This window comes from Perca fluviatilis, chromosome 1 (assembly GCF_010015445.1).
Source record: "Perca fluviatilis chromosome 1, GENO_Pfluv_1.0, whole genome shotgun sequence".
NCBI lineage: Eukaryota > Metazoa > Chordata > Actinopteri > Perciformes > Percidae > Perca > Perca fluviatilis.
In genome coordinates, this window is record NC_053112.1 from 22,471,389 (window position 1) to 22,497,870 (window position 26,482).

Below are 26,482 nucleotides of genomic sequence, written 5' to 3' on the forward strand. Positions count from 1 at the left end.
ATTTCATTGACAGAATTTATAAAGAAGGTGTTTAATTCTGTAGCTATGGTGTTAAGATCAGTTACCAGTTCAGTTTTAATTCTCAGTCCTAATTCTTTATTATTGTGATTCTGTTTTCTACCAGTCAGTTTGTTAATGATTTTTTTCCCCGTTCCCTTTAGCCTCCTCAATAATCTTGATGAAGAAGTTGGCTTTAGCTTGCCTTATTGTCTTGTTTGTCATTGAAGTCAATTTTTGTCGGTCTGTCGTGAGGCCTGACTTTATAGGTGGTTTCAGTAGCTGGTCTCTATCCTTCATGAGTTTTCTACATGCTTCGTTTAGCCAGAGCAGTGTGTCCTTCCTTAATTTTGGTTGGCTCCGCCTTTTGAGAAAGGGCCTCATAATTTCCTTGATTTTTGAAGTGAATTGGTTACTGTCACTCTCTAGGTCACCTGTAGAGAGGACTTTATCCCATTCCACCTCTCCTTAAGCTACCCCAAGGTTCTGCTGTTGACCAATTGGGACTGCTTCATAATTACATGTGGGTTTTGCTGAAGGATGAAAGCGTTGTTTTGCTAACTTTCTGGTAAATAAGATTATATTGTGATCCGACAAGATCTGATCGATGACTTTTTCTAGTGGGTTGTTCAATTAACTGTGTGAGATTATAGTAGTCTGTAATGTTCTTGAGGTTTCTTCTTCCACTCTTATCATTCCAGTTTATATTAAAATCCCCCATTATGATAACCTCTTTGTTGAAGTCATTGGGGAGAGCTTTTAACTGATCATAGAAATCTAACTTTGCTGAGGGTTTTCTATACATACAAATCATGGTAAATGATATTTCAGCAGACAGTGAAATAACACCAACACATTCAATATCAGTTCCCCTGGGCCATTCAATTTGTTTGCATTTAATAGTGATTTTAACATATAATAAAACTCCCCCTCCCCTCCCTTTGTCTCTGTCTTTCCTAAAAGTATCGTATCCTGGCATGGTAATTAAAGCCTCAGGAGAGGAACAAGTTATCCAAGTCTCAGTCAGACCGAGTAAATCAATATTGTTATTTCCGAGTAAATGCTCCAGTTGTTCGTGTTTGGACGTCATACTCCGGATGTTTAGGTGTCCGCCAAACAGCCCTTTTGCTTTACATCCAGGGTCCCATATAGTGTAGCTTGATTGAGCTTTGTAGCTCGGCGTTTTTTCATTACGGCATTCCTAGGTCTGTTGGATATAGTCAATAATGCAGTGTGACAAACTGATGGGAATTTTGGAGACTCACCACCGCTGGGGATTTTGACCGTCTGCTCTGGCACTGTGTTAGCCTCCTCGGCACTGCTGCTGGAGCTTGTCAAGCGTGGACCAGCCCGCCGCTCCAAACCGATCACCAACAGCGGCGCTCCGGGAAGCCCCACCAAATTCCGTCTCCAAGAGCGGCCGACACGAGCGGCTACGGTAGCGCGAGGGGTGAGTTGATCATAGCAGTAGCCCAAGCCAACGATTGAGCGGCTGGCATAGACAGCCCCGGTAGCGCCAGGAGTGGGTATGGTAGAGGCCTAGCCATAGCCCCGGTGGTGAAAAGGTTATTGTGGTGTGTTGCAGGCTGTGCATCATGGAATGGCAGTCCCATGACATCGTTTTGTGTGCTGGCAGCAGGTTGTGGTCCGGGGTTAAGTTCTACATCGGCAGCGAGTAGTAATCTAATGGTGAGTTGAATGAGCCCAAGACGCCGGTTAGATGTCATGTCAAGTGATCTGGCGGGCACCTTCGTATATCCATTGATGAGGAGTTTGGAGTACAACAGGTGTTTACTTCTCCGGACGGAGTTGAGAACATAGGTGGTTTCTTTGTGGAATTGATGTTGTATGGACAGCAGGAGCAGAGTCACAGCATATAGTATCGTAAACCACTGATGGTGATGCAATGTGAATTTAGGCTTAGATGGTTTAGTTGGTTTGGACAAACAGCACAAACAACACACAGAATCTGCCAGACTGCATGCATGTGTGCCCGTCTCAGCCATCTTAGCTATAGATAATATGTCTTTGGTTAATTTTGATGTGATAGTGACATTATGGCTATGTTTGGGGGCAAATTAGGCCCCAGGGAGGTCAAACTCCCTGTTAGACCTCTTATGATCAAACTGTTATAAAACTCCAAAAAAAGAAATCTTAATAGACGTTTAACAATCTTGTTAAAAGTCTAGTAATATTGTATTAGTAATTATATATCTAAAAATATAGTATTTAAATGTTTTCTCTTCCTATTGTCCCACACGGGTGGTGATGGTGCAGTGGATATGACTCTGAAGCTAAAGCTGTCTGTACTAACTCATAAACTCCTGTATCACGGCCAGCTGCCTCCCTCAGGAATTTGATGACACACCAGAGTGGAGCTTCTTATACAGTGGACTTATGGCCCTCCCAGCTGGTGTGTGTCTGAGTGTGTGAGTGTGTGAAGATGGATTTTGGATTTTGTTTGTTTTTGTTTGTTTGCCTGAATTTGTTTCACAATGATATACTGTACATCAGTGAACTATGTATGTGTGTGTGTGTGGATGTTTGTGTGTGTTAGGCGTGGCTGCTCGCTCATTCGCTGTGAGCTCGAGGGATTATCAAAAGGATCTGAAGAAGAATCACTACTGTTAATGTCCCATGGGGATGTAAACAGTAGGCCTGCCGAACCCACAAAGACAGACCGAGGTATGATAACAACGCTCTCATGCTCAAATCTCTCGCTCACCTTCACCGTCTCGCAAAACATTTATGCCACAAACCAAGGTTGGTAACACTTTATTTGAAGGTATCTACATAAGAGTGACATGATACTGTAATGAACACATGACACTGTCATGACACAGTCATGACACATGAACCCTAACCCCAACTCTAACCCTAACTTGTCATGACAAAAACTGAATGATACTTACTAAAAGAAGCGTTATGTCATAAACGTTTATGACTTGTTTATAATGTTTATGACACGTTCATGACAGTGTCATGTCACTCTTATGTAGATACCTTCCAGTGAAGTGTAACCCCACGTTTTTTTTTACAAACTTTTTTTGGTGTAATTATATAACCAGAATACGCTGTGGAAAAGGAAATCTTTTATCTTTTATGTGCTGATGTTAAGAATGGTTTATGTGATATGTCAGTAGAATCCTTGGAAAGTCCTTGGTGCATACACATGAGATCAGAAGTGGCTCTCGAGTATGTGGTACCACTCCATTGCTCTGCTCCACTCATCACTAACTGGCTAACGACGGAGGAATGCTAATGCTTGTCTTAGCATCTGTTAGCGCCAGACTTTGCATAAACGCATGTGTGTCTGACCCTGTTCACTCATGCACTGTGGCCCTTATGAAGGTCGCAGCTACCCGATGGAAGGCAACACAAGCTGGCACTGCCAACCATCACTACTCTACCCTTAATTTCACCTTTGCCGTCATCTGCCTTTTACACCTCTGCAGACTTACTTTCCCCCTCTTTATTTCTTGTCACATCTTTCCTTCTTGTTTCCAACCTGCTTCCTCTCCCTCCTCCTTTTTGCAAAAATGGGAACTGCTGTGTCCGTGTAGCACACGCTACATTATGGCCAAGCATGCTCCCCTAAAATAGCATCTGAATAACGCACCACTGACTTTAGACCAGGTTTTTCCTGGTCTGTGGCGGAATTGTTTTCTGAAACTGCAAAATAGCACCAGGGAACGTTTGCGCCTGAACACACCTCATCTTTTCGCTGAACCGCCCCCAGGAGCGCTCCCTAATTTACCGACGTGCGTCTGTGGAGGGAAAAGTCAGCTGTGCGTCGGGTGCAAAATAGGAATGATACATGCGTCGGTGTACAAAGTCAATTGCGCTGAGTGCAAGATAGGGCCCTAAATGTGAATGCTCAACGCACACCAAGTATGCACTAATGCTGATACACTTAAACTAACTCCAGACAGGCAGTGTCTGCACTCTAACAGGTTAACAAGAAAAGGTCAGCGTCCTTGAATCTGTACTATCGTCTCTTAAATGCCTCTCCATTATTTCATGGCTTAGATGAATGTCTCTTATGATGTCTAGAAAAAAGAGAACAGCAATTTTCTATACACAAAATATTCCATCAGCTACGTTATAATGGCTGAATGGGTTGACCCAGGCTTTTGATTTGAGTTTGATAAGGGCACTAAAAAAAAAGGTGGCTACTCTCAAATGTATAACTGCTTCGAAAGTGAAGTGCAGCTAAAGGATAATTTTATTCTTTCTGAGCTCCACTCAGGAACTGAGGAAATAGGCAGACTCATCACAAAATAAAAGAGGTTTCCTAGAATATTTAGGGCAGGCTTCTACTTCATTCAGTGTGGCACCATGCATACAAAATCTCTCAAATGTTTATCTGTCAAATATATTTGACTATATGACGTTGACTTCAGAATGACATTTTCCACAGTCAGTCTCATGCACGCCTGTATACTGTTCTTGTGTCTGCCGCTGAGTTCAAAAATAATCATCATGCTTTTTCTCTCCGTCGATCCCCACCACACACACACACACACACACACACACACACACACACACACACACACACACACACACACACACACACACACACACACACACACACACACACACACACACACACACACACACACACACACACACACACACACACTTGCCTCTGCTCTGCTAATTTATTCTTTTTCTGAGTAAACATCCACTCTGCTTACAATCAAAGAGAAAGTCAAACAAGGAAATAGAACAACAGAGCCCCACTGGATTTGCAAAGACTGCACACTCAAGCAGAATGCTAAAGTTGTGATTGGAAGGGAGGGATTTTTGTCAAAGACAAAGGTTAGGCGAGTACAAGGCTGTAGTTAATTCACATCAGACAATGTTTTTTTTTCTTCCTGAGGTCAGAGTTAATTAAAATCAAGCGCTGTTCTCCTGCTCAATATTAAAGTGAGTGCTTATTTTAGAGTTTAAGTGAAAATTAGAGATGCACCGATAGACCGGCCGGTGACCGGAATTGGCCGGTTTTCACGTGCTTGGCCATGACCAGCGACCGGCAGATCAGTCTGACATATGCCGATTTCATGCCAGTGAATGCTACAGTTAACTGACAACATAAGTTATATGAGTTACAGTTCTCAAGAACGCACACACACACGGATGCGACAGCACGGTCTCTTTTTCCTTTCTCTCAACTTTTCCGCAGTGTGTAGCGCGTGTCCGCGCTATTCTCGCACATGTAGGGAACCTCGTGAATTAACCTGCAACATGTCAGCTGTATAGGGATATTGGATGTGAAAAGAAAAGAAGGAAATGGTTCTACCATTGCACTTTAGATGTGTGTGAATTTCCCACACCAGGGGTAATTTATATAGTTCTATTTTATAGTGATCCATTTATCTGTTCAAAAAATGTTCTATGCAAAAATGTTCTATTAAAGAAAAGATAGAAAATAAATATTTGCGTGTGCTGTAAAGTGGTTAGAAAAAATGAAATCGAAATTGGCTAAAATCGTTATCGGCTGGCCTAACTCAAAGAAAATCGGAATCGGCCTAGAAAGTTGTAATCGGTGCATCTTCAGTGAAAATGAATCTGGTCAAAAAATGGTAAATTTCACTGATACAGACTGAGGTATCCTTTTCAAATTAAATGTATGAGATTCTGTCTTTGGCTTTTATTGCAATCATATCCAATTAGCAGTCATGCACACACACAGTTTTACTTACATTTCTAATTATTGTGAAAAACAGCATTTGACAGCCAAGGCTAACTCTTACAAACACCAGGACATCTGTTGTTCAAATAGCTGCAGCACATTGTAAAGGGATATAGGCTGTTCAAGCAGCCACGGAGCCATGGTAGAGGATAACAAATCCCCTCTGTGCACTACAAGAAAGGAGAACATCAATCTCAGACAGAGATGACTATTTCCACCGGGGTTAACTTATTTTAGAGAGAGATGGGGGCACAGAGAGACATTTTGGGGAGAAGAAGCAGAATGTGTGCTCAATCTGCCTTCTCGCATTAACTCATTCATTTATTATTATTATTTTTTTGACTAAAAGATTATGAGTCTACTCAGAGTGGGGTAAGAAAGGTAATAGGTAGGAAGGGCTCGACAAACCTAAAAATGTGGTGTAGTTAAAAGGTTACGTGCAAGGCAAGGCAATTTTATTTTATAGCACATTTGTGCTATAAAAACAGCAACAGTGCAATTCAAAGTGCTTTACATAAAACATTAAAACGCAGATAGAAATGAATACAAAATTAAAAACTGATAGAATACAGGAATAAAATTTACAATGCAGTACAATGAATTAAAAAAAGGCAACGTCAAAAAGATAGGTCTTCAGCCTTGATTTAAAAGAGCTGAGAGTTGTTGCGGACCTACAGTTATCTGGCAGTTTGTTCCAGATATTTGGAGCATAAAAACTGAACGCTGCTTCCCCCTTTTTGGTTCTGATTCTGGGGACAGCAAGCAGAGCTGTCCCAGATGATCTGAGAGGTCTGGTTGGGTCATAGTTTACAAGCACATCCAAAATGTATTTTGGCCCTTTTGATTTATAAACCAGCAGAAGTACTTTGAAATCAATTATTTGAGGCACAGGAAGCCAGTGTAAAGACTTCAGAACTGGAGTGATGTGAAAAAAAAAAAACTAACGCTTTCAAAGTTTAAATTACATATTACTTTCACTGACATTTGGAATAGTAAGCCTTTAAACTACACCCTTAGTTTAGTAGGCCCCTCGGCCTTCCAGGGTTAGTGTTTCTTGCTCACCTCACGACTCCCCTCTCCACCTCCATAAATCCTGTCCTAATCCATATTCTACAATACCTGCCCCACTACCATCCATCCCCTTCTTGTCCTTACTTTCTCATCTTATCTTCTCCCTCTGGCACTGGCACATGCAGACTGATCTCATAAAGTGGCGTATGCATGACACGCCAATTCGTATGCCATTTTTGCATGTTATCATGACGCATAATTGCTTTTTAACGTGTTTATCAACGCCGTTCGGCCGCCAGTGGCCTACATTACCTGTGAATCGCCGTAGCGAGTAGTATGAAAGGACGTAAGTCCGCGGAGGGAGGTGTGCTGGGGTGGTGGATGGGTAAAACACAGGACTTTCACCTAGGAGAGCTGGAATTGCGTCCCACTGTTTTTTTTTTTTTTTGTTAATTTTTTTTTTTAAGCCTTCACCAATGTTTCTTTCCTAAACCCAACCGTTTATTATTTTTCTAAGTGTGTGACGTTTGTCATCGTCGTGTTTTTGTCATTTTTTTGTCGTTTTTTTTGTGTTACTAAAGCCTTTCTCAATGTTCTTTTCCTTTTTTTTTACGCGTGTGACGTTCTCGCCATAGTACGGCACGTTCTCGCGATAAGACGCCACATGGTGTGTATGTTTAGACATACACGTGGATAGCTCAAAATGTGTACAGATAACATGCCATTTGGCTTTAGGAAAGTGGCGTGTATGTTTATGCAAAGTCATGATGCCATGTTGGCACATGAGTGGCATTTCATCGTAATCCCAATCGTTCATAATCATCATCTGTCACCTGGTTTCTCCTTTTCATTTCTGTCTTCTCTCTCATCTATCCTTGCATCTCTTTCTTCCTTTCTCTCACACAACGCCCTGACATACATGGCTATTAGCAGGAAGTAGCCAAGTCCATACTGCTGCACACACTTTTGTGTCGACCAAAACAAGGTTTTACAATTACCAACGATAAATTCTTAATTTAGAGAATACATCTTTAAGAACTATCTTTGAACGGATACATAATGACAGTTACACGCCAATTACACAAGAATAATGAAGACCACAAAAATGTGTGACAACCTGTCATTACCTCCTCTATTATTTTTTTCCTACCATCATTCAAACTGACATTCCTCAAGAAACATTTTTAAATGCCCAATTACTTGAGTGGAAAACATTGTTACCTGTGCCTTGTATCTTTGAATCGAAATGCTTTTAGCTAACTTTTAATCCTATACTCACATTCTGACTAGAATCTGAGTATGACGACTTCAGGTTAATTATCTGGTACTAAAAGCTGCACTGTGTGTGTCAATGCTTTTCTCTTGTCCTCCTCTCTTCTCCCTCCTACTGCACCTTCTTTTTTTTTTAAATTGACTACCACTGTTGTGCATAGTGTGTATTATAACACTCTTCACACCATTTAAGCTCTTGATCTCACAAAGTCTTTCTTAGCTGCACTTTGCATTTCGCCATGACAAAAAAAGTTCTTACAGTACCTGATCACAGTTGAAAGAATAAACACTTTACCCAGCATTCTCCTACATCATCAATCACCCTTTTGTTTTCTCCCTTCCTTCTCTCACCTTCTTCTGGTCCCTCCACCGTTGCTCCAGCTTGGCATCCAGGCGGTTGGCGGCCGTTGCCCACTGCTGTGCGAGACGACGGATTCGGCGCTTCATGAAGCTGAGGGACTCCTTTCCTGCCCCAACCTGGTCCAGCAGCACAGAAAGGTCTGTGCGAAAGGCAGCCTGGGAAGGTAATGGATTGAAAGTAAAAGGAGAGAGGGAAAAAAGTGAAGAGAAAGTGTGAGAACATAGAAATCAAGCACAAAGAGTACCACAGTCATTCGAAATTTTACACCAGCAATATGGGTGTTAATCTTAAGCTTTTAGCTACACTAGTGGTGCAACTCTAGTGATGGCAGAGGGTCCACCACTTTGTTCCAGACTGAAATATCTCAACAACTACTGGATGGATTACCATGGTATTTGGGGCAGACATTAATGGGCTGTTTGAACTTTGGGGATTCTCTGACTTTTCACATCTAGGGCCATCATCAGGTCAGAATTTTATATTTTTGTTCATTTGTTTGTTTATCTTAGGAATGAACATGCCTCAGAGAGCCATTAGTATGGCTGTAGACTCTTAGTTTGGTCTTTTATTGACTTAAATGCTGGTAAAACACAATGAACAGCAAAGCAACTGAAGCAAGCAAGATGTGAAAGAGGAGTGTCACCTGCAGATTTAAGCCACCAGTTTTAACACCAGCTGATTTAACCTGTGGATGCAAATCTTTTTCTTGTGTGTGATGGTAATTCTGTATTCTTTGCAAATACAAGGAAACATTTAGGGGTAGATTTTTAAAAGAATAAGCCATTTTGCAACATGATGCTAAATTTTCCTAGTCACCCTTTATATTTTAGATAACTATTTCAAGAAAAACGGTGTCCTAAGAAAACCCTGTTCTTCACTTTGCTATTTGTTTTACTATTTCTAGACTGGCTTTAGTTTTCCCTGTCAAAGAAAAGTTAAAACAGCATGCATTTTCTAACTTATGCTATTAACACAGAAAACTTTTCCCCCCTGAGAACAACCTTGGCTCAGCCCCGTTTGTGTGTAAGATACAGGTAGACTGTAAATCCACAGTTCAGTAATTTGGGTCACAGGGTAAGATGGATCAGTCTTCATTTACAGTGACATTCTGCTTTGCCTCCTAAACATTTCACTGTTGCCACAAATAAAGTGTAGTAAGCAAGGGGAAACCATACACACAAAGACACACATCACTTTAATAACGACTTTAAACATTCATGATTTCTTTGTGTTCCCAAACAAACGCTGTAGAAGGCTGACCAAGCCACTGTAAGTGGGAACAATACCAAAGATGACAACCAGTGTGAAGTGTGCATGAAGACTTTCCTCATTCCATTTGGTGAACATCCAAATTAAAAGACCCTTATTATTGCTGCACAGGCATTAGAAGGCACCATGTACTTTGCCACCAAGGTGAGAAACAAAGTACTTCATATTAAAATATAGGCAATTTCATTGGCCTGTATTAAAAAGCAGTCAAAATTAATAGTAAAATTAAGAGTGGAGAATTTTCCTTTCCTTTATGAAAGCCAGCAAGCATAATTAGGGAAGACTTTGACTGCTCAATTCATGATTGTTACAAATGATGTTGTTGTTAAGAAGCTAGAGAGCAAGAAATATACTGTATGTGTTAAATACGTTTTTATGGGTATGACCAAATGGTATGGCAAAATGCTCACACTCCTGTTAGTGTGTATTAGTTTGACTGTGTAACAAATTAAAGTATTGCTGCTCTATGACCTTAAAGTCAATGTTGAGGAAAAATAGAGGTTGGAAGATAATGATGAGGGAGATCAGGCCTGTTTTAATTAGTAGAGAGTAAAGAGAGTCAGATGAAGGTTAACTATTATGAAATTATACTTAACTGAACGGCATCTTTTGAACAAAAGGACTTTTAGCACTCTTATCCTGCCTCTTTTGATTGATACTCTGGACATGTGACTGACAACTTGATGACCACCAGTAATAACTCTACATTTGCAATTTTTGGTCTTTGTTGTTATTAAAGGCTGTCTAAAAAATATAAAGGCAACAATTTGGGACAAATAATACAGTGAGAAAAAACACATCTTATTTGTCTATTCCAGCAGCTGACTAAAAACAATATTGCTTGTCTAAAGTCTTTTCCTCACTCTCTCTCTTTTCTATTTTCTTGACTCTACTCTCTTTCCATTACAGGACTGAAGATTCTTGTTTTAATTTCCCCTATTGGAGCCAGCAATTAACATTTAAGGTCACTGTCTACTGAATAGATATTTGTTTAGCTGCCAACAGTGCAGAAAAGCTTAACAATAAGGTAAGGATGGCAAATATCTCAATGTTGTTAAAATGTTTTATTCATGTCATGAGATAAGAATCATTCTTTTCTTGTACTTCACACTATGCATTTGGTTGGTCTACAATTAAAATCCTTTTCTTTACCCAGAATGCACTGGAACGAAATCCACATTCAAAGAAGCTTCCACAAATCATCTACAGTGGCCAAAAGGGGACAGTAGTAACATTCTTGGTTAAATATACTGTAAATCAGCTAAATGAAAAAAAAATTTTTTGTTGAATGTTGAGGAGAATGAAATACAGCAAAGGCTTCTCCTAATAATCAGCTGCATTCTGTGGCCCTCATTTCTACCCTTGCAGTATTTTACGAATTCATTTCCAGTATTTACATATAACCTTGGTGAACTGAGCAAGATTGGAAAGTTAGTATGGCTTTTTTTTAAGCAAACAAACTGGAAATAGAGCAGATCTTAAAGCAACACTAGAGAACTTTTCCCGCTTCGGTCCCCCGACAGGTTGGAAGCGGAATTGTCCATTACATTACATAATGCAAGTTTGCCAGATCAGGTGGTTGATCTGTAGTTCGAAAGAACTGGACAATGTAATGTAATGGACAATTCTGCTTCCAACCTGTAGGGGGACCGAAGCGGGAAAAGTTCTCTAGTGTTCTCTAGTGTCTCTAGCTTTAATAAATAGAAAATCTAATCAAATGTTTAACCCCTAACTTGTGAGACATGGGTATTAACTAGGAAAGCGAGGTATCTGTGAAAGTTATAGCCACAAATGGAGAGACCAATATTGATAACTCGTGGTCATAACATTACTGTAGTACAGTAGGCATTGTGTATGTAGTTAAGTTATGTTAATATGTATGTAAGTAGTTTTAGTAGTAAGCTAGTTGCTGTTTTCTTAATACATGTAAGCAGTATTGTTAGTTGCGTTGAGGTGGTGAGCCAAGCATAATCACTTGTGTGTTTACTGTACATCTATCAACTGTCAACTGGCAGCCTTCACCCACTGTGCATGTGTGTTTCTGAATATATATATATATATATATATATATATATATATATATATATATATATATATATATATATATATATATATATATATGAGTCATCCTCTCACCTGTCTCTTAGGGGCCTTTGGCTGCAGTACATACTGGGTGGGAGTGCTGCTGTGGTTCCTCCAGGCGAGTGGGGGGCAGAACCACTCAACCTCGCTCAGGTAGACGAGGAAGGAGCAGTCTGAACCATCGACTCCGTAGAAGGCATAGCAAGGGTCCGATGTCCAACGTGCACGCATCCACTAGATGGTATACAGAGAGCGCACATACACAAAGTGAGATTTACATTCACGTACCAACAAAATCATGTAAAGGAATAATTAATTATTTTCTATAACGGCGGTTCCAAAACCCCAGGGCCATGCACAGATGATTTGCTACTGGGCTGCAAGGAAACTTTATAACTCAGCAAAAAAAAGCTGAGTAACTATATAAAATGTACAGGCTATAAGAGGCTACGTTTGCTGTAGTTACGTTTGTGTGACGCCCCTGTTAACTCCATCACCACCTGTCGGCTGGTCCACAACAATGCTGTCAATAAGGATCATGGTTAACACCTGCTGCACCATCATATTCCAAATAAAAACAACAGATTGACACTCACATCTACTTTCCCAGGACACTCTGGGAAGCGGGGGTCTCTTGGTACTTCACACTGGCCGGATGTCACATCTCTCATTGCTGAAAAGACACAGTGAGTGACATTTTACCTCCAGTAGTAAAACATATACGTAAAGCATACACGCACCAGGATCCTCTCCCATTTTTAAAGGACCTGAACACCTCTTCTCAGGACTGTGTGGGTGTGTACAGACTGATTGACATCTTTCTGAGCCTCGTTAGCTTTTTTGCACCTGTTAGGGCAGGACAAATGCCACCTTTATCATTCTATTGGTAGATGAAGATTTGTGATTCCCATCAAAGCTCTGGCCCACCTTCAACCTGAGCATAGTTCTAATCTGCCCGAATAACAAAAAAACACCTGTGTGAGTGTTCAGAGGCTTTAAATATCAAGCAATAAAGGACTCTTGTGAGTAAAATACTTTGCTTCACCCACAATCACTGCTTCATTAGTCTGGCTCCACGGTAAACATTGCTGGGATAAAGCTTGATGTCCTTCCCCTTCTGCTATGTCCGCTATCTAGTTCGCAAGGGCACCATTGCTGCATCTGGGGCTTAGTGCTGTCAAAGATAGCTGTGATTGGTCTTAAGAAATACAAACAAGCCAGAGTGTTTTTTTCCCCCCTATCTTCTTCCTGTTGAAGCCAGAACATACTCCAGCACTCAGTGCTTGAAGTGGGCCGGTACTCACCAGTACGCAGTACTGGCACGTCTACATTTTACTCTTAAGCATACCTACTTTTTCTTGCGTACCGCTACTTCTCGCATGTAGCAGGTACTCTACCACTGACAGAGAAAGCGTCAGTGTCAGCGAGATTGACCCTAACTTTAAAGAAACTACACTACCCAGAGGGCACTATGTGACATACCTCAGAGCTTGACGAATCACGTAAAGTCAAGCAGTCGGCCCACCCTATCAGAAGTTTGCTTAGCCACGGTTGCTAGTTCGGAAAAGCTGTCTGATGCCTGCAACCTGACCGTAACAGATTTTTCACTGCTGAAAACCTAGAAACTAAAACGAAGTTTGTCGAGTTTGTAAGTCATTATGTTAGCCTGGCTTCAGAAAGGTACTAAAACATTGTGTGTGCCAGAGCCAGACACGTCAGCAGAGGTCCAAGTCCAACCAGAAACATCAGGTATGATTCATGAGCTTCAAACTAACGTTAACATCGATGTGAGCGGAACAGCTAGCGTTAATGAGGATTCTGCAGCTACCAACCTTAACGTTACCTTAGTCAGTGACACCGACGTCAACAATAATGTGAGTAACGAAACACATGGATGGCCTGACTGTTGGTCAAATTACGTATTTTTGCTCCACGAACAGCTGGCTCGTTTTTAAAGATAACAAACTGGGCTGCAAAACATGTAGCAGCATCCCCTCACTTGCTGGCCAGACAGAGAGGGGACTAAATCTGTCAAGAGAACGACACATACACACACACACACACACACACACAACACACGGCACACACACAGACTTGTTTAAATAAATACATACATTTATGTTGTTAATAAATAACAACAAATTGTTGTTGTACCAGCAATATCTCCATGTTTTGTTTTTCACTGTAGAAATCTCAAATGTCATAATGATTTGCCAATTCAAGAGAGTACCGGCACATTTTTTTTCCACTTCAAGCACTGCCAGCACTGACATAGTGCTGTGGACTGACTGGTGGTCTGGCAATGCAAGACTGCTGCTTTATTAGTCTAGGCTTAGCTTACTCAAGTCAGTTGGCTTTACAGTAATGTGAATATTTATTATCCAGTCAAATTAACTATTCTAACAGCGATTCAACCAGTGTACTATTTATCAGCTCATTTAGCAGCATATGGTGCATGTCAAAGCCTATTAAAAATGCAGGTATTTCTTTAATCAAATAACTTTCACAAAGTGACTGCAGACACTTGTTGGACCCACAGGCTTACTGCTCATGACTGCCAGGTTACAGTGTCACTCTCGTTAACAGCTTTGTTCCACTCGCTTTTGGACGTTATGGCAATATTTGCTTCCTCCATCTTCATTAACATATCGCTTCCAGCGTATGCCATATCGCACCATATTGGCTCTACTGCAGTGCACACTTTTCACTGGGCCTGACAAAGCAGCACAGTCGTCTCTCACTGCTGCCAACCATCCTAGTGTTACGCTAGCAAAAGCTTCTGCTCACTTAGGCTACACTCACTACATTAATTGCTCCACTGACTTAGTTAACTGCTTCTCTGCTACTGAAGGGAAGAAATAAAGGGAAGAGAGTGACTGAAATGATGTTGTCTGAGAGGAAAATGCAGCTTCAATTTCTCAGTGTTTCTCTGTCTTTCAATCCCCCCTCCCTTTTCTCCCCCTTTCTCTCTCTGGACATATTTGCCTTTTCTCTAAGTTCCGTCTGTTTCCATTTACCTAATGAAAAATAGACAGTTTTCCACATAAGTCTTCCCCTGGGTTACTCTCCTTCGACTGAAAAAACACGGACAGTGAGACACACACTGCTTACAAATATGATTACAATAGCAACCACTGTAGCAACAATTGGAAATGTGGTCAACTAACTAGATAAAAAACTTGACTCCTGTCCCTGCAAGACAGAAAATAAAAGCCACATCAGTGCTTGAGGGGTAAGGAAATTCTAATCACGTCCTTTTTTTTCTCTCTCTCTCTCTCTCTCTCTCTCTCTCTCTCTCTCTCTCTCTCTCGTCGTTCCCTCTTGCACATGCCTGACCACGAGATAAATAAACTGCCACTGAGCCGTATGATAATAAAGTCTGCCGGCAGTGTTTCAATTCATCTGTGATTAGAGAAAGCAGCAGTGTTTTCATTTTGGCATTGTCCCTGCAGATGTAGTGGGGGAAAACAAAAGGAGATGTAATGCTAATTTATTCTCATGTAAAGAGTTGGGCAATTACCCTCAAGAGAAAACGTCAGAGAGGAGAATCAGGAGGAAAGAATAATCATAATGGGGGTTATATTATGAATGTGTGCCAAACTGTCACAATCTTAGTGTTGTTTGGGTTTTGATTAAAAATGTTCAAGAGCAAGACAACTGAAAACAACAGGGTTGGATGGAAGCAATAAAGCAAAGATGAGCTATACATAGATGACTACAGTGTCCCGCATGCACAACCATCCACGCTGACTTGATTACTCACATGTATCCCTCTCACCTTCCCTAAAAAATAAAATCAATCTGCTTTTCTTGGTTTTGACTTATGTTAAGATAGAAAAATCTAGAAAAGAAATGCTGTAAAGGGGCAACTCTCAGATTTTAATGATTTCAGATTTTGTGGTTGATGTTTTTGATAACCTATTTTTACCTTTACTTCTGTAATGTGCACATTGTTACTATATTGTTTTTTTATGGTTTTTGTGTGGAGAATATCAAACTGAAACTATCACCTGCATACTTTGGGAAGGTGTCAAAAATGATTTGTGTCAATAGAAAAATCAGCTAGACATCCTCATTTAAAGAAGTCTGTGACTGCAGATCTGTTTTGTATTCTGTTCTGTTGCTCAGCAGCAACTGAAGTTTAGCTCCAACACAAGCTGACAGATGTGCATGCATCCAGCTGCGCTTCAAGTTGAACATTACTGAAGCGCCACAGCGCTGCGGAGGAAGGTTTGGCTAGTCCACACAGCATTCCGGAATGGGAGAAAAACGTGCTCTGGTTTATTGGCATTTCTTTAAATCAATCACAATAGTCAGCTAAGCTCCGCACGGAACCGCTGCAAAATAGCCTCGGGAAGGAACTTGTTTTGGTGGAATATGTGTACGTTCAAAAGTTGTTTTAGTCATGCGAGAGAAAACTCAGACTGGACAGATAGTCCAGCTAGCTGTCTCAATTTACCCTGCAGAGATCTGAGGAGCAGTTAACCATAAATCGTAAATCAACCAGAGTTTAAAATTCCAACACAAAGAAAGCGGAAGGAAACGGACATCGGCAAAAATACATGCATCCGGCAGAATTTCCTGAGGCACCGGAGCCCCGTTTGTGCCGGAAAATCCACCGGATTTCATTAATTTAGGCCGTATATCCGTTGCCTTGGGCTTCCTTTGTGTTGGCATTTTAAACTCTGTTCAATTTATGAGGACTATGGTTAACCTCTTCTCAGATCTCTGCAGGGTAAATCCAGACAGCTAGCTACACCATCTGAGTTTTCAGTTGCACGACTAAAACAACTTTTAAACGTACACATGTTCCACCAAAACAAGTTCCTTCCAAGCCTATTTTGCAGCGGCACCGCAGCTTTTCTCCAGTGCTTAGCACCGCCCAAGACGATTGTGATTGGTTTAAAGAAATGCCAATAAACCAGAGCACGTTTTCCTCCCATCCCCAAATGCTATGTGGAGTAGCCAGACTCTCCTCCAGCGTGCTTTGAGACTAAATGTAATGTTACAAACAAGCTGCAGAGGATGTGCAACAGGACTTCAATGTCAGTTGTGAATGTCCATGTGTTTGAGATGAGTGGATTGGATGACATGGTTCGGTGTCGTGTGCATAAATTATTCTTGTGATTTAATTGTGCTGTATGTTGTTTTATATGGCATTTATCAGAATCAGCTTTATTTGCCAGGTATGAGGACACATACGAGGAATTTTGCTTTGGATTATACAATGCTCACAATGTGCTTACTCATACAAAACAAACAACAAAAACAAACAATATACACACACTATAAACAGAAACAATATAGACAGGCAGTAGTGCAATGAAGAGTGCAAAGTGTGAAGGAGTAAATCATTTTTATGATAAATTATTATTATTTTAATTATGGAACATAGTGCAATTAAATAGTGCATAGAGCATTTATGTTTGTAATTAGGGCTGATCTACAATATGATGAAGCCTCTAACTCTTCACACAGGGACAAGGAAGTATGTCAGATCAGATGCTGTATGCTGCACAGGTCAAGAGTCATACACTCATGACATTACTCATTTGTTTTTTCAAACGTTACGCTTTTTGTATTATATCTTATGGATACATAATGTGAAGTAAAACAATGGGGTAAAGGCATTTTGCACCAATAATGATGGGGATTGGTACTTACCTCTTCCTTGTACAATGCTGTTTTGTAGTATCTGCTCCACCCTGTTGGCCATGTTGGAGACATTCTGGGCTATAGCTTGGATCCTCTCTACCAGGCTGGCTGGTTGAAACCTGCACACACACACACACACACACACACACACACACACACACACACACACACACACACACACACACACACACACACACACACACACACACACACACACACACACACACACACACACACACACACACACAAATGTAGAGTGAAGAGGAGATAAAGGCATGCGGAAATGACAGGTACCCTCAAACTGTTGTCACACAATGTAAACTCAATTTAAACAAAGTGCCTTGGACAAAAAACATGCACCTCTGCATCAAGTAGGACATCAAAATCCCAAGCTCTCATCACCCATTCCTTCTCTCCCGATGGTGTCACCTCAATCCAGTCATGGGCTAGTCTCTCTCCTATTCAGTTATTCCTGTCTCATTGTTGTTTCTACCTCTTTTCCTGTCTAACTTCTCTCCCCCTCCGCTCTCTTGCCTCTCCTTCTCTGCTTCTCCTCCCTGCCTTTTCACATCTCAACAGATGTAGTAGTGTTGGTGGGAGATGCAAATTGTTAGACACTTGGTTGGAGCGTGAAATAGAAAAAGACCTGCACTGTTAATACCACTTCCTCTATAGGGTGAGAGACTTCCCATTCACATAATAAGAAGTGTGTGAAATGTGGGTGTTTGTTGTGTGTATGTGTTTGCATCTGTTTGTGGGCTCATTGTAGTTCTGCATATTTCCAAAGCATCTGATTGCATGATTTCACATCTCGCAAACCCAAGCCTGCGTACCCACACATGCTCATACTGCTGTGCCCATTATGTCCATTCAAATAACTTGATTTCAGTGTGCATTGTGTATGAGTGCCTTCCTATTTCTCTGTATTGTCTAATCAGCAGATGGTATTAACCCTCATTAAAGCCAGGGAATTAAATAAAGAATAACACATCATCAGAGTGTGATCAGAATTATTGATTTTGTGTGTGTGTGTGTGTGTGTGTGTGCGTGCGCGCAGGATGGATTGCAAGGCTGCTTAACTGACTAAATACCTACAGCAGCTGCATGAAAATGAATTTAAAAAGTAATGGGACTAAGGGACTGATGCAGATAAAGTATGTTTGTTGCTTTACAAAGTGTAAGCAAAAAAAAAAGAGGCAGCCATCAAAGTCACAGGCAGTCTCCACGCTCCATTAACAGCTTTGTAAGTGTCACTTCTAAATGTTGCTAAGTGTGTGCATCTCATTTAATATGTTCACTACAACAGAAAAGTCATTATTCTCTAGTGCATGTATATTTCAGGGGAAACAGCTGTCTTCAAAACATGAAATTTGCAGAAATATTATTCCGTATTTCTGTTCCATAAAATAAAGCTTTTATATAGACATACATCATCTCTGTATGTCAACATACCTGGCATACATAAAAGGATCCTGAAGTTAATCATCTTTTATCAAAATCATACCACTTTTGATCATTTAGACTCCCGTTAGCCAAAACTAACAGATAAAAACAAACATTTCTGACCCCATGCCAATAGATGCCATCCATTCAGGATCTACATTTTCAGTATTATCAGTATTCAGTACATTATCTTTTTATTCATAATTTAACTTATTTTATTCTATTTTGAATTTCTTTTCTGAATGTTTTTTTTATGTTCGGTGTGTTTTTATCTTGCGTTTCTGTTTTACTAGTGCACAACTAATTACCCATTGGGAAAAAATAAAGTGAGAGTCACGACATAATCTTCTTCCAGTCCTTGAGAATTCAGCTAAGTATAATATTCAATCCATCGCACTTATGCATGTCTAGGGCCGCTGTTGAAGCAGGATCCCGACCCATATTCCTGGGGGATCCCAGGATACCTCCACAGCAAAACATCCGAATTACGTGCCCAAACCACCTTAACCGACCCCCTTTAATGTAAAGGACCCAGGCCTAGATGCTCTGCGAAGGAAATTCGACAAGTAAATCAAGAGCTTTGCATTCAGGCTAAGCTCCCTCTTCAATAAGACAGTCCGAGGCAGCGCCATTACTGCTGATGAATCACCGATCTGCTTCGATCAATCTCCATCTCACCCTCACTAGTGAACAAGACCCCAAAATACTTGAACTCCGTCCCTTGGGGAAGTGACTCTCTCCAAACCTGAAAGGGCCAATCCACTTTTCTTCTTCCGGCAGAGTAGCGTGGCCTCAGATTTGGAGAAGCTGACCATCATCCCTGTCGCTTTAGTGACTTCTCATTTTCATACCAGTTAGGGATATACGACGGTAGACTTGCACCTATCGACTCTTGCAATGTGGGCTCATTCATAGTTTTTCAGAATTATCTGATTTAACAGTTGGGTTGGAAGAATAACTGTGAACTTATTCATTTCGTAAATGTGGTTGTTTAATGCCAAAAATGGCATTCCCCTCACCTGTTAAAAGATACCAAAGGTAAAATCTCCAGTGTAAATAAACATTTCCAAACATGTTATGCGTGAAAGCACCCTGAAACAGTTATCTCAATAAAAGCATCTGACAGAACTAATTATAATTTCACTCTTCCATTCCACGCAAGTGAGGCAAATACAGAGTATGTGTTAGTGAAAGTTATTACCTAATATTGTCTTACAATGAGAGCCAGCATTATACTACAGAAGGCTATAAAATGATATGAAAAAATTTGTATTATTGCATGGAACATTTAACAAAAGTTCCCAGCTGTTAAGGATTACAGCTACCATGGTACATATCCTATAAAAGTTACAATATATTTGGCCTGAAGGACAAAACCTTGCTTGGTAAGCTGAGAAACCGTTGAAACCCCTGATACTATAAAGCCCTCTTTGGGGGGCTTCAATGTGACTGTGCAAGTTGGCCTCTATAAGACTTGACCTTCTAATCTGAGCTCGTATGTCTACTACAATGTGAACTCATCCCTAGAGATGAACAAAGAGAGAAGGAGAACGGGATTGTCTTAGAAGGACTAGGGCAGAGAAATGGATGAAAGACTGAGAGGGAGCAGAGAGGACTGCACAATGAGATCCAAAGAGACAGACAAAGAAACATACAGTGTGAGAGTCGAGGCAAAACTGGAGCAGGCAGAAAATAATGAAAAGGACATCCACCACAGCCACAGCAAACAGACCAAGAGTACCAGGGGGACCTTTGTGTTATTACTGTAAGAAAGAGAAATAAAAAAAAATAAAGAGATCCTAAGCGCCTTCGTGTAAAAGCCTACAAAAAAAGCTTGACTGAAACATTAAACAATTACTATGATCAAAGAATACAAGGATATACATATTTGATGGCCCACTGTTACTTGCGTTACTTGCAATGAAGCTTTCTCCCTTTTGATGAATGTGAACAGTTTTACAAATGAGGGGAACAAAACAGAAATTAGGAAGAGCAAAGAGAAGACAAAACAGGGGTAAAGTATACGAGAAGAAATGATAAGAGGAAATCCACTGACGGATGCCAACCAGAAGTAGAACACTCTGAAAAGAAGAAATTGAAAGAGAGGCGCTAAGAGAAAATCAATGATGAATAGATGGAGAGTTTCCAAGGATACAAAAATGTGTTCTCATGGTTTCCTTATTTCTCTCTCCCTCACTTTCTATAATGAGCTCATCCTCTTAAGGGAAGAGGACAGTTCTGGCAGCATCCCATCAACCATATCTGTCCAGGGCAGGAGATGCATGTGACAAGGCGTCAGCATGAGTGTTTGTGTGTTTGTTTGCGTGTGTCCTGAATTATTCCACCCCATGGCATGGTGTTAAAACATTACACTCATCAGCGCTTACTCCCCTCCAACGCTTATTTCCACACATACACAAATGCAAACACAGATGCATGAATGCACACAGATGCACATTCACCAACTCTGTTTTTTCATGTAGACTACAGTGGTATAGAAAATTAGGTTTGAATGCACAGAGCGACTGAAATTAGGAAAGAATGTAAGTATATATTTTGCTTTGCTGACTACTTCCAGCAAAGCTGCAGTATAAAAGTGTCGCTTGAGTACTGTGGAAAAGAAGGCCTCCTGGGCTAAAATTTGTTACTGACGGAGCTTAGATGGGTGCTTAAGGGAGGAGAAATAGGTAAAGCCAAGCCAGAGCAGTGATCTTCACAGAGCGTACGCCCAAGGGGAGACTTACCAATCTTCCCTCTCATCTGCTTCACGGTAAAACAGAGTGAATCAACTCTGTGTCCTTTCCCCTCCTTCGTCCCCCTCCTTCATTTTCTCAGGTTTTTGCTGTCCCTCTCCCTCCCTCGTTATATACCCTCCGTTTTCTGCTCTAACGAGTGGCTGCCCTATGGGCAAATTGCAGGCTGGGGACTCAGACATCAAGTCCCATTCGCCGCTACACAGGAGTGTGTCAGCACCAATGAAGCTCACACAGAGATGAGACTCCCGCCCAGTGTAGTAAGTGTGTGTGTGTGTGTGTGTGTGTCTCTTCCTGTGAATGCGTGCCTGACGGGCCTGGATTTGGGATATGCTGGCTAAAATCACACATTACCACGTCACACATACTCAGCTAAATTTCTCACACACCCTCTCTCGCTCTGTGTATATGTGCAAGTGGAAGAGGAAGAGAAATAGTAGAAAGGGAAGGGAGAGCAAGAAAGGATAGGCAGAAAAACTAAAGGTTGAGAGTAGGAGACAGAGAGACAGGAAGAGAGGGGAAACGAGTGATGGAATGAAGGCGAGTTTAGCTTTCTGCTCTCTGCTTTTGCATTTATGAGCGCCTAGCATTTTTGCTAGAGCGCCCTGAACGCCTCGAGTTGAAAAGAACTCCCGTTGTTCATGGTTTTTCCCATTGTCCAATTAGATGAATTGAGAGGCGGGCCTTGGGTGGTGGTGACCGTCGCTGCCTAGCAACAATAAAAACTAAACAAAAATGCAGCAAGTTGCTCTTTTTATTTTAAACTGAGGCTTCACAAAAAAGGCAGTGCGGTGCGCCTTGCAACCTGCAAAAAAGCATTTGATGTGATCAGAGCCTTAGGTTGTCCCTGTCAGCGCACGCACACACACACACACACACACACACACACACACACACACACACACACACACACACACACACACACACACACACACAATAATCCTTCAGTGGGGAGCTATCAAAGGAACATCATCAAGACAAGAAATGTATGTGTCCATCAATTTCCAGAAGTTTATGTGCTAAATTTCTGAGGTCAGAGGAAGTTTTCTTTGAATGGTTTGGTCTCTGTGGGGAGTTTAATGTTTATAACCCATCATGGCTTGCATCGATTTGTACAAACATAATTTTAGACAACCGACAAATGCAAGTGATGTTTACAAGTTACACGTTCTCAAATCCTGTTTTCAAAGCTTGATTTCAAAGTGGCAGTGAAATAAATTTCCTTTACATTGAATCAGAATATAAACAAAGCTAACCAGTAATGAAAATCAGCAACCGGTTTTCAGACTGAACTGAAGCTACAGTATATGTACGGGTTTCAGGTCAATTTTGTTGGTGTGATCACAGATTTCAGTACAACCAAAACATTGATCCATGTTGCTTTGTGCTTTCATTTAGTCATTTTTAGAGTTTTTGTAAAAGAAACGTTGCAGTTTTTGGGAATTTTTATGTAACAATGTTTTAAAATGTAAAAAAAAAAAAATTTCCCTTTCACGTTGCATTATTGTGTGTCATGGGGTGCCTAGCCAAGCTGAAGGCACTGCTGCTTGGGATTAAGCCTGCGTCTCTGTAGTGGAAGCTGAGTGCTTTTTTCCCCTGTGCCACTCAGGCAACCCAACTAAACCCTAATATAATGCTATTTGAATCATGCATGCTGTATTTCACTCCCACAAGACCAACTCTGTTAATAAAACATGCAAAGCTATACACTGAATGTGAAAATTAAACTACTATATAGGCTTAAAGTAATCCTAAAACGTGAAAACTTGCAAGTCATAACTATGGAGATCCTTCGCATCTCTAATTCCCATCCCATAACAGAAAACTTATATTCTAGTTTCTTCAAAGTAGCCAACCTTTGCTCCGATTACTGCTTTGCACACTCTTGGCATTCTCTTGATGAGCTTCAAGAGGTAGTCACCTGAAATGGCTTTCCAACAGTCTTGAAGGAGTTCCCAGAGATGCTTAGCACTTGTTGGCCCTTTTGCCTTCACTCTGCGGTCCAGCTCACCCCAAACAATCTCGATTGGGTTCAGGTCCGGTGACTGTGGAGGCGAGGTCATCTGGTGCAGCACTCCATCACTCTCCTTCTTGGTCAAATAGCCCTTACACAGCCTGGAGGTGTGTTTGGGGTCATTGTCCTGTTTAAAAATAAATGATGGTCCAACTAAACGCAAACCGGATGGGATGGCATGTCGCTGCAGGATGCTGTGGTAGCCATGCTGGTTCAGTATGCCTTCAATTTTGAATAAATCCCCAACAGTGTGACCAGCAAAGCACCCCCACACCATCACACCTCCTCTTCCATGCTTCACGGTGGGAACCAGGCATGTAGAATCCATCTGTTCACCTTTTCTGCGTCGCACAAAGACACGGCGGTTGGAACCAAAGATCTCAAATTTGGACTCATCAGACCAAAGCACAGATTTCCACTGGTCTAATGTCCATTCCTTGTGTTTCTTGGCCCCAACAAATCTCTTCTGCTTGTTGCCGCTCCTTAGCAGTGGTTTCCTAGCAGCTATTTGACCATGAAGGCCTGATTCGCACAGTCTCCTCTTAACAGTTGTTCTAGAGATGTGTCTGCTGCTAGAACTCTGTGTGGCATTATTCTGGTCTCTAATCTGAGCTGCTGTTAACTTGCGATTTCTGAGGCTGGTGACCAAGAGTCACCTCAGCAGCAGAGGTGACTCTTGGTCTTCCTTTCCTGGGGCGGTCCTCATGTGAGCCAGTTTCGTTGTAGCGCTTGATGGTTTTTGCGACTGCACTTGGGGACACATTCAAAGTTTTTGCAATTTTTCCCGGACTGACTGACCTTCATTTGTTAAAGTAATGATGGCCACTCGTTTCTCTTTACTTAGCTGATTGGTTCTTGCCATAATATGAATTCTAACAGTTGTCCAATAGGGCTGTCGGCTGTGTATCAACCTGACTTCTGCACAACACAACTGATGGTCCCAACCCCATTAATAAGGGAAAAAATTCCACTAATTAACCCTGACAAAGCACACCTGTGAAGTGAAAACCATTTCAGGTGACTACCTCATGAAGCTCATTGAGAGAACACCAAGGGTTTGCAGCGCTATCAAAAAAGCAAAGGGTGGCTACTTTGATGAATCTAAAATATAAGACATGTTTTCAGTTATTGCACACTTTTTTGTTAAGTACATAATTCCATATGTGTTCATTGATAGTTTTTATGCCTTCAGTGAGAATCTACAATGTAAATAGTCATGAAAATAAAGGAAACGCATTTCCTTTATTTTCATGACTATTAACATTATAACGCCGTGGTATATATATATATATATATATATATATATATATATATATATATATATATATACTGTATATATACACACTATATAGTATGTCCCTTATGATGAATTATCAAAAAATAAGTAAAAGTTGAATCCTATCATTTGTTACTAGATTTACAACTAATTTAAAGAGACAATGCATTACATCTATCTGTTATTTATCAGCAAGTCTAGTCACTTAGGGCAAACTGTTAATTAACCATGTTTAAAACATGATAGTCACACACACTGATTTCATCTCGTGTTTGACCCTAATTACACCCTGAAAATAACCCTCTATCCACCCAAACTACCCCCTTCAAGGCAATAACTAGAAATTGATTTCTGCTACAGTAACACATGCATGAACCATCCTACTTAGAGTCCTTGACAATAGACACCCTTAACAGGACACTTCTCCCCAGTCATACCTTAAGAGTTGAACAGCCTCCCCCCCTACCCCACATTGAACAGCCCATTACTAGAGATTGATTGCAGTTAACACCAATGCCAGATCGTATTAATCGTTCCATCCTTCTGCTCTAGTGCCTCCGCGCAGATCTGAACCTGAGCGCTTATCCGGGATCATTTAACAAGGTTTGAAGAAGTGAGGGGATTTCTGTCAGTGTGTATCACATCACTCCCGCTGCACTGAATTTAGTCAGGCTGTTTGAAAATGAAAGGAGTCAGAACGGAGAGAACGTTAGATAGAAAAGACAAATTAGATGTTTTGGTACTAACAGGGAAAAGAGTGGAGTCGTTTGATAAAAGCAGTATCAGCAAGGTCATACAATACTTGTCTGTTTGCAGCAGTGATTTTGAGGTAATAGGCAGCAATTTCCACACCGACCATAAGAGGGGGAAAAATGAGAGTAAAGATGAGAGCAAAATACAATAAGGCGAGGAGTAAAAAGGAGAGAAGATAGAAGTCATGACTATAGAAGAGATAGAGAGGTTATGTGCAATATGAATGACAATGAGGAATACATCTTAAATATGATGGTGTCATTATAGTACAGTATTTCATGTCTCTCTGCCATAAAGGATAAGTCATCTCACAAAGCTCTAACAGCTGTTCTCTGTTAATACACACCTGAGCGGACCAAAGCACTCCTGATACTGTATCATTAAAGCATTATCTCTATGTCTATGTATATTTTATTTCCATTTATAAGAGGACAAAACAATGCTTACAATATTAAAGCCATATTGTGCATTTTGGAACAATGTATTTCATTAATTTAATACTAAATACTACAATTTTTCAAACATGTGGTTGCATTATTTTTAGCTAACAATAAGATGTGATCGCTAAGGTGGACACAAATGTTAGCGGTGCACATGCCATACGTTTACTATGACAAATTTGAAGCCTTACCAACTATGTCAAATATTGTCCCTTTACTATCACTACAGATATTTACAATTGGTAAAACATTAATGTTACAATCATGTTACAGTATTCACAGTTTCTGAACCATTTAAGAAGGTTTTCAAAAAAGAATTAAAGGTCCAAAAAAAGACTCTTATTTTGTAAATAAATTATTTCCTCACGTAATTTTGATGTGAATCTCACAATAACCTGTTATACCTAGGGAGTACTGATTCATGTTAAAATAATGTTGGTGGTTACAAAACAGTTAGCCAC

General features: G+C 40.7%; 1 protein-coding gene and 1 long non-coding RNA gene across 3 annotated transcripts in view; one reads left to right on the plus strand and one right to left on the minus strand.

The window, feature by feature from the left end:
• Positions 1-26,482, minus strand: part of LOC120562917 (alpha-1,6-mannosylglycoprotein 6-beta-N-acetylglucosaminyltransferase B-like) — a 125,911-nt gene that overhangs the window by 58,789 nt on the left and 40,640 nt on the right. For both annotated transcript variants that reach the window (XM_039806872.1, XM_039806869.1), the window contains exons 4-7: positions 17,352-17,461; positions 12,284-12,360; positions 11,742-11,921; positions 8,327-8,491 (exon numbers count right to left, since the gene is read on the minus strand). In XM_039806872.1, coding sequence (XP_039662806.1) covers positions 8,327-8,491; positions 11,742-11,921; positions 12,284-12,360; positions 17,352-17,461 — 532 coding nt within the window. The remainder of the gene's footprint in view (positions 1-8,326; positions 8,492-11,741; positions 11,922-12,283; positions 12,361-17,351; positions 17,462-26,482) is intronic.
• Positions 9,592-10,838, plus strand: LOC120562931. Its single transcript, XR_005639881.1, has 3 exons — positions 9,592-9,749; positions 10,515-10,632; positions 10,762-10,838. It is a non-coding gene; the product is annotated as an uncharacterized LOC120562931 (long non-coding RNA).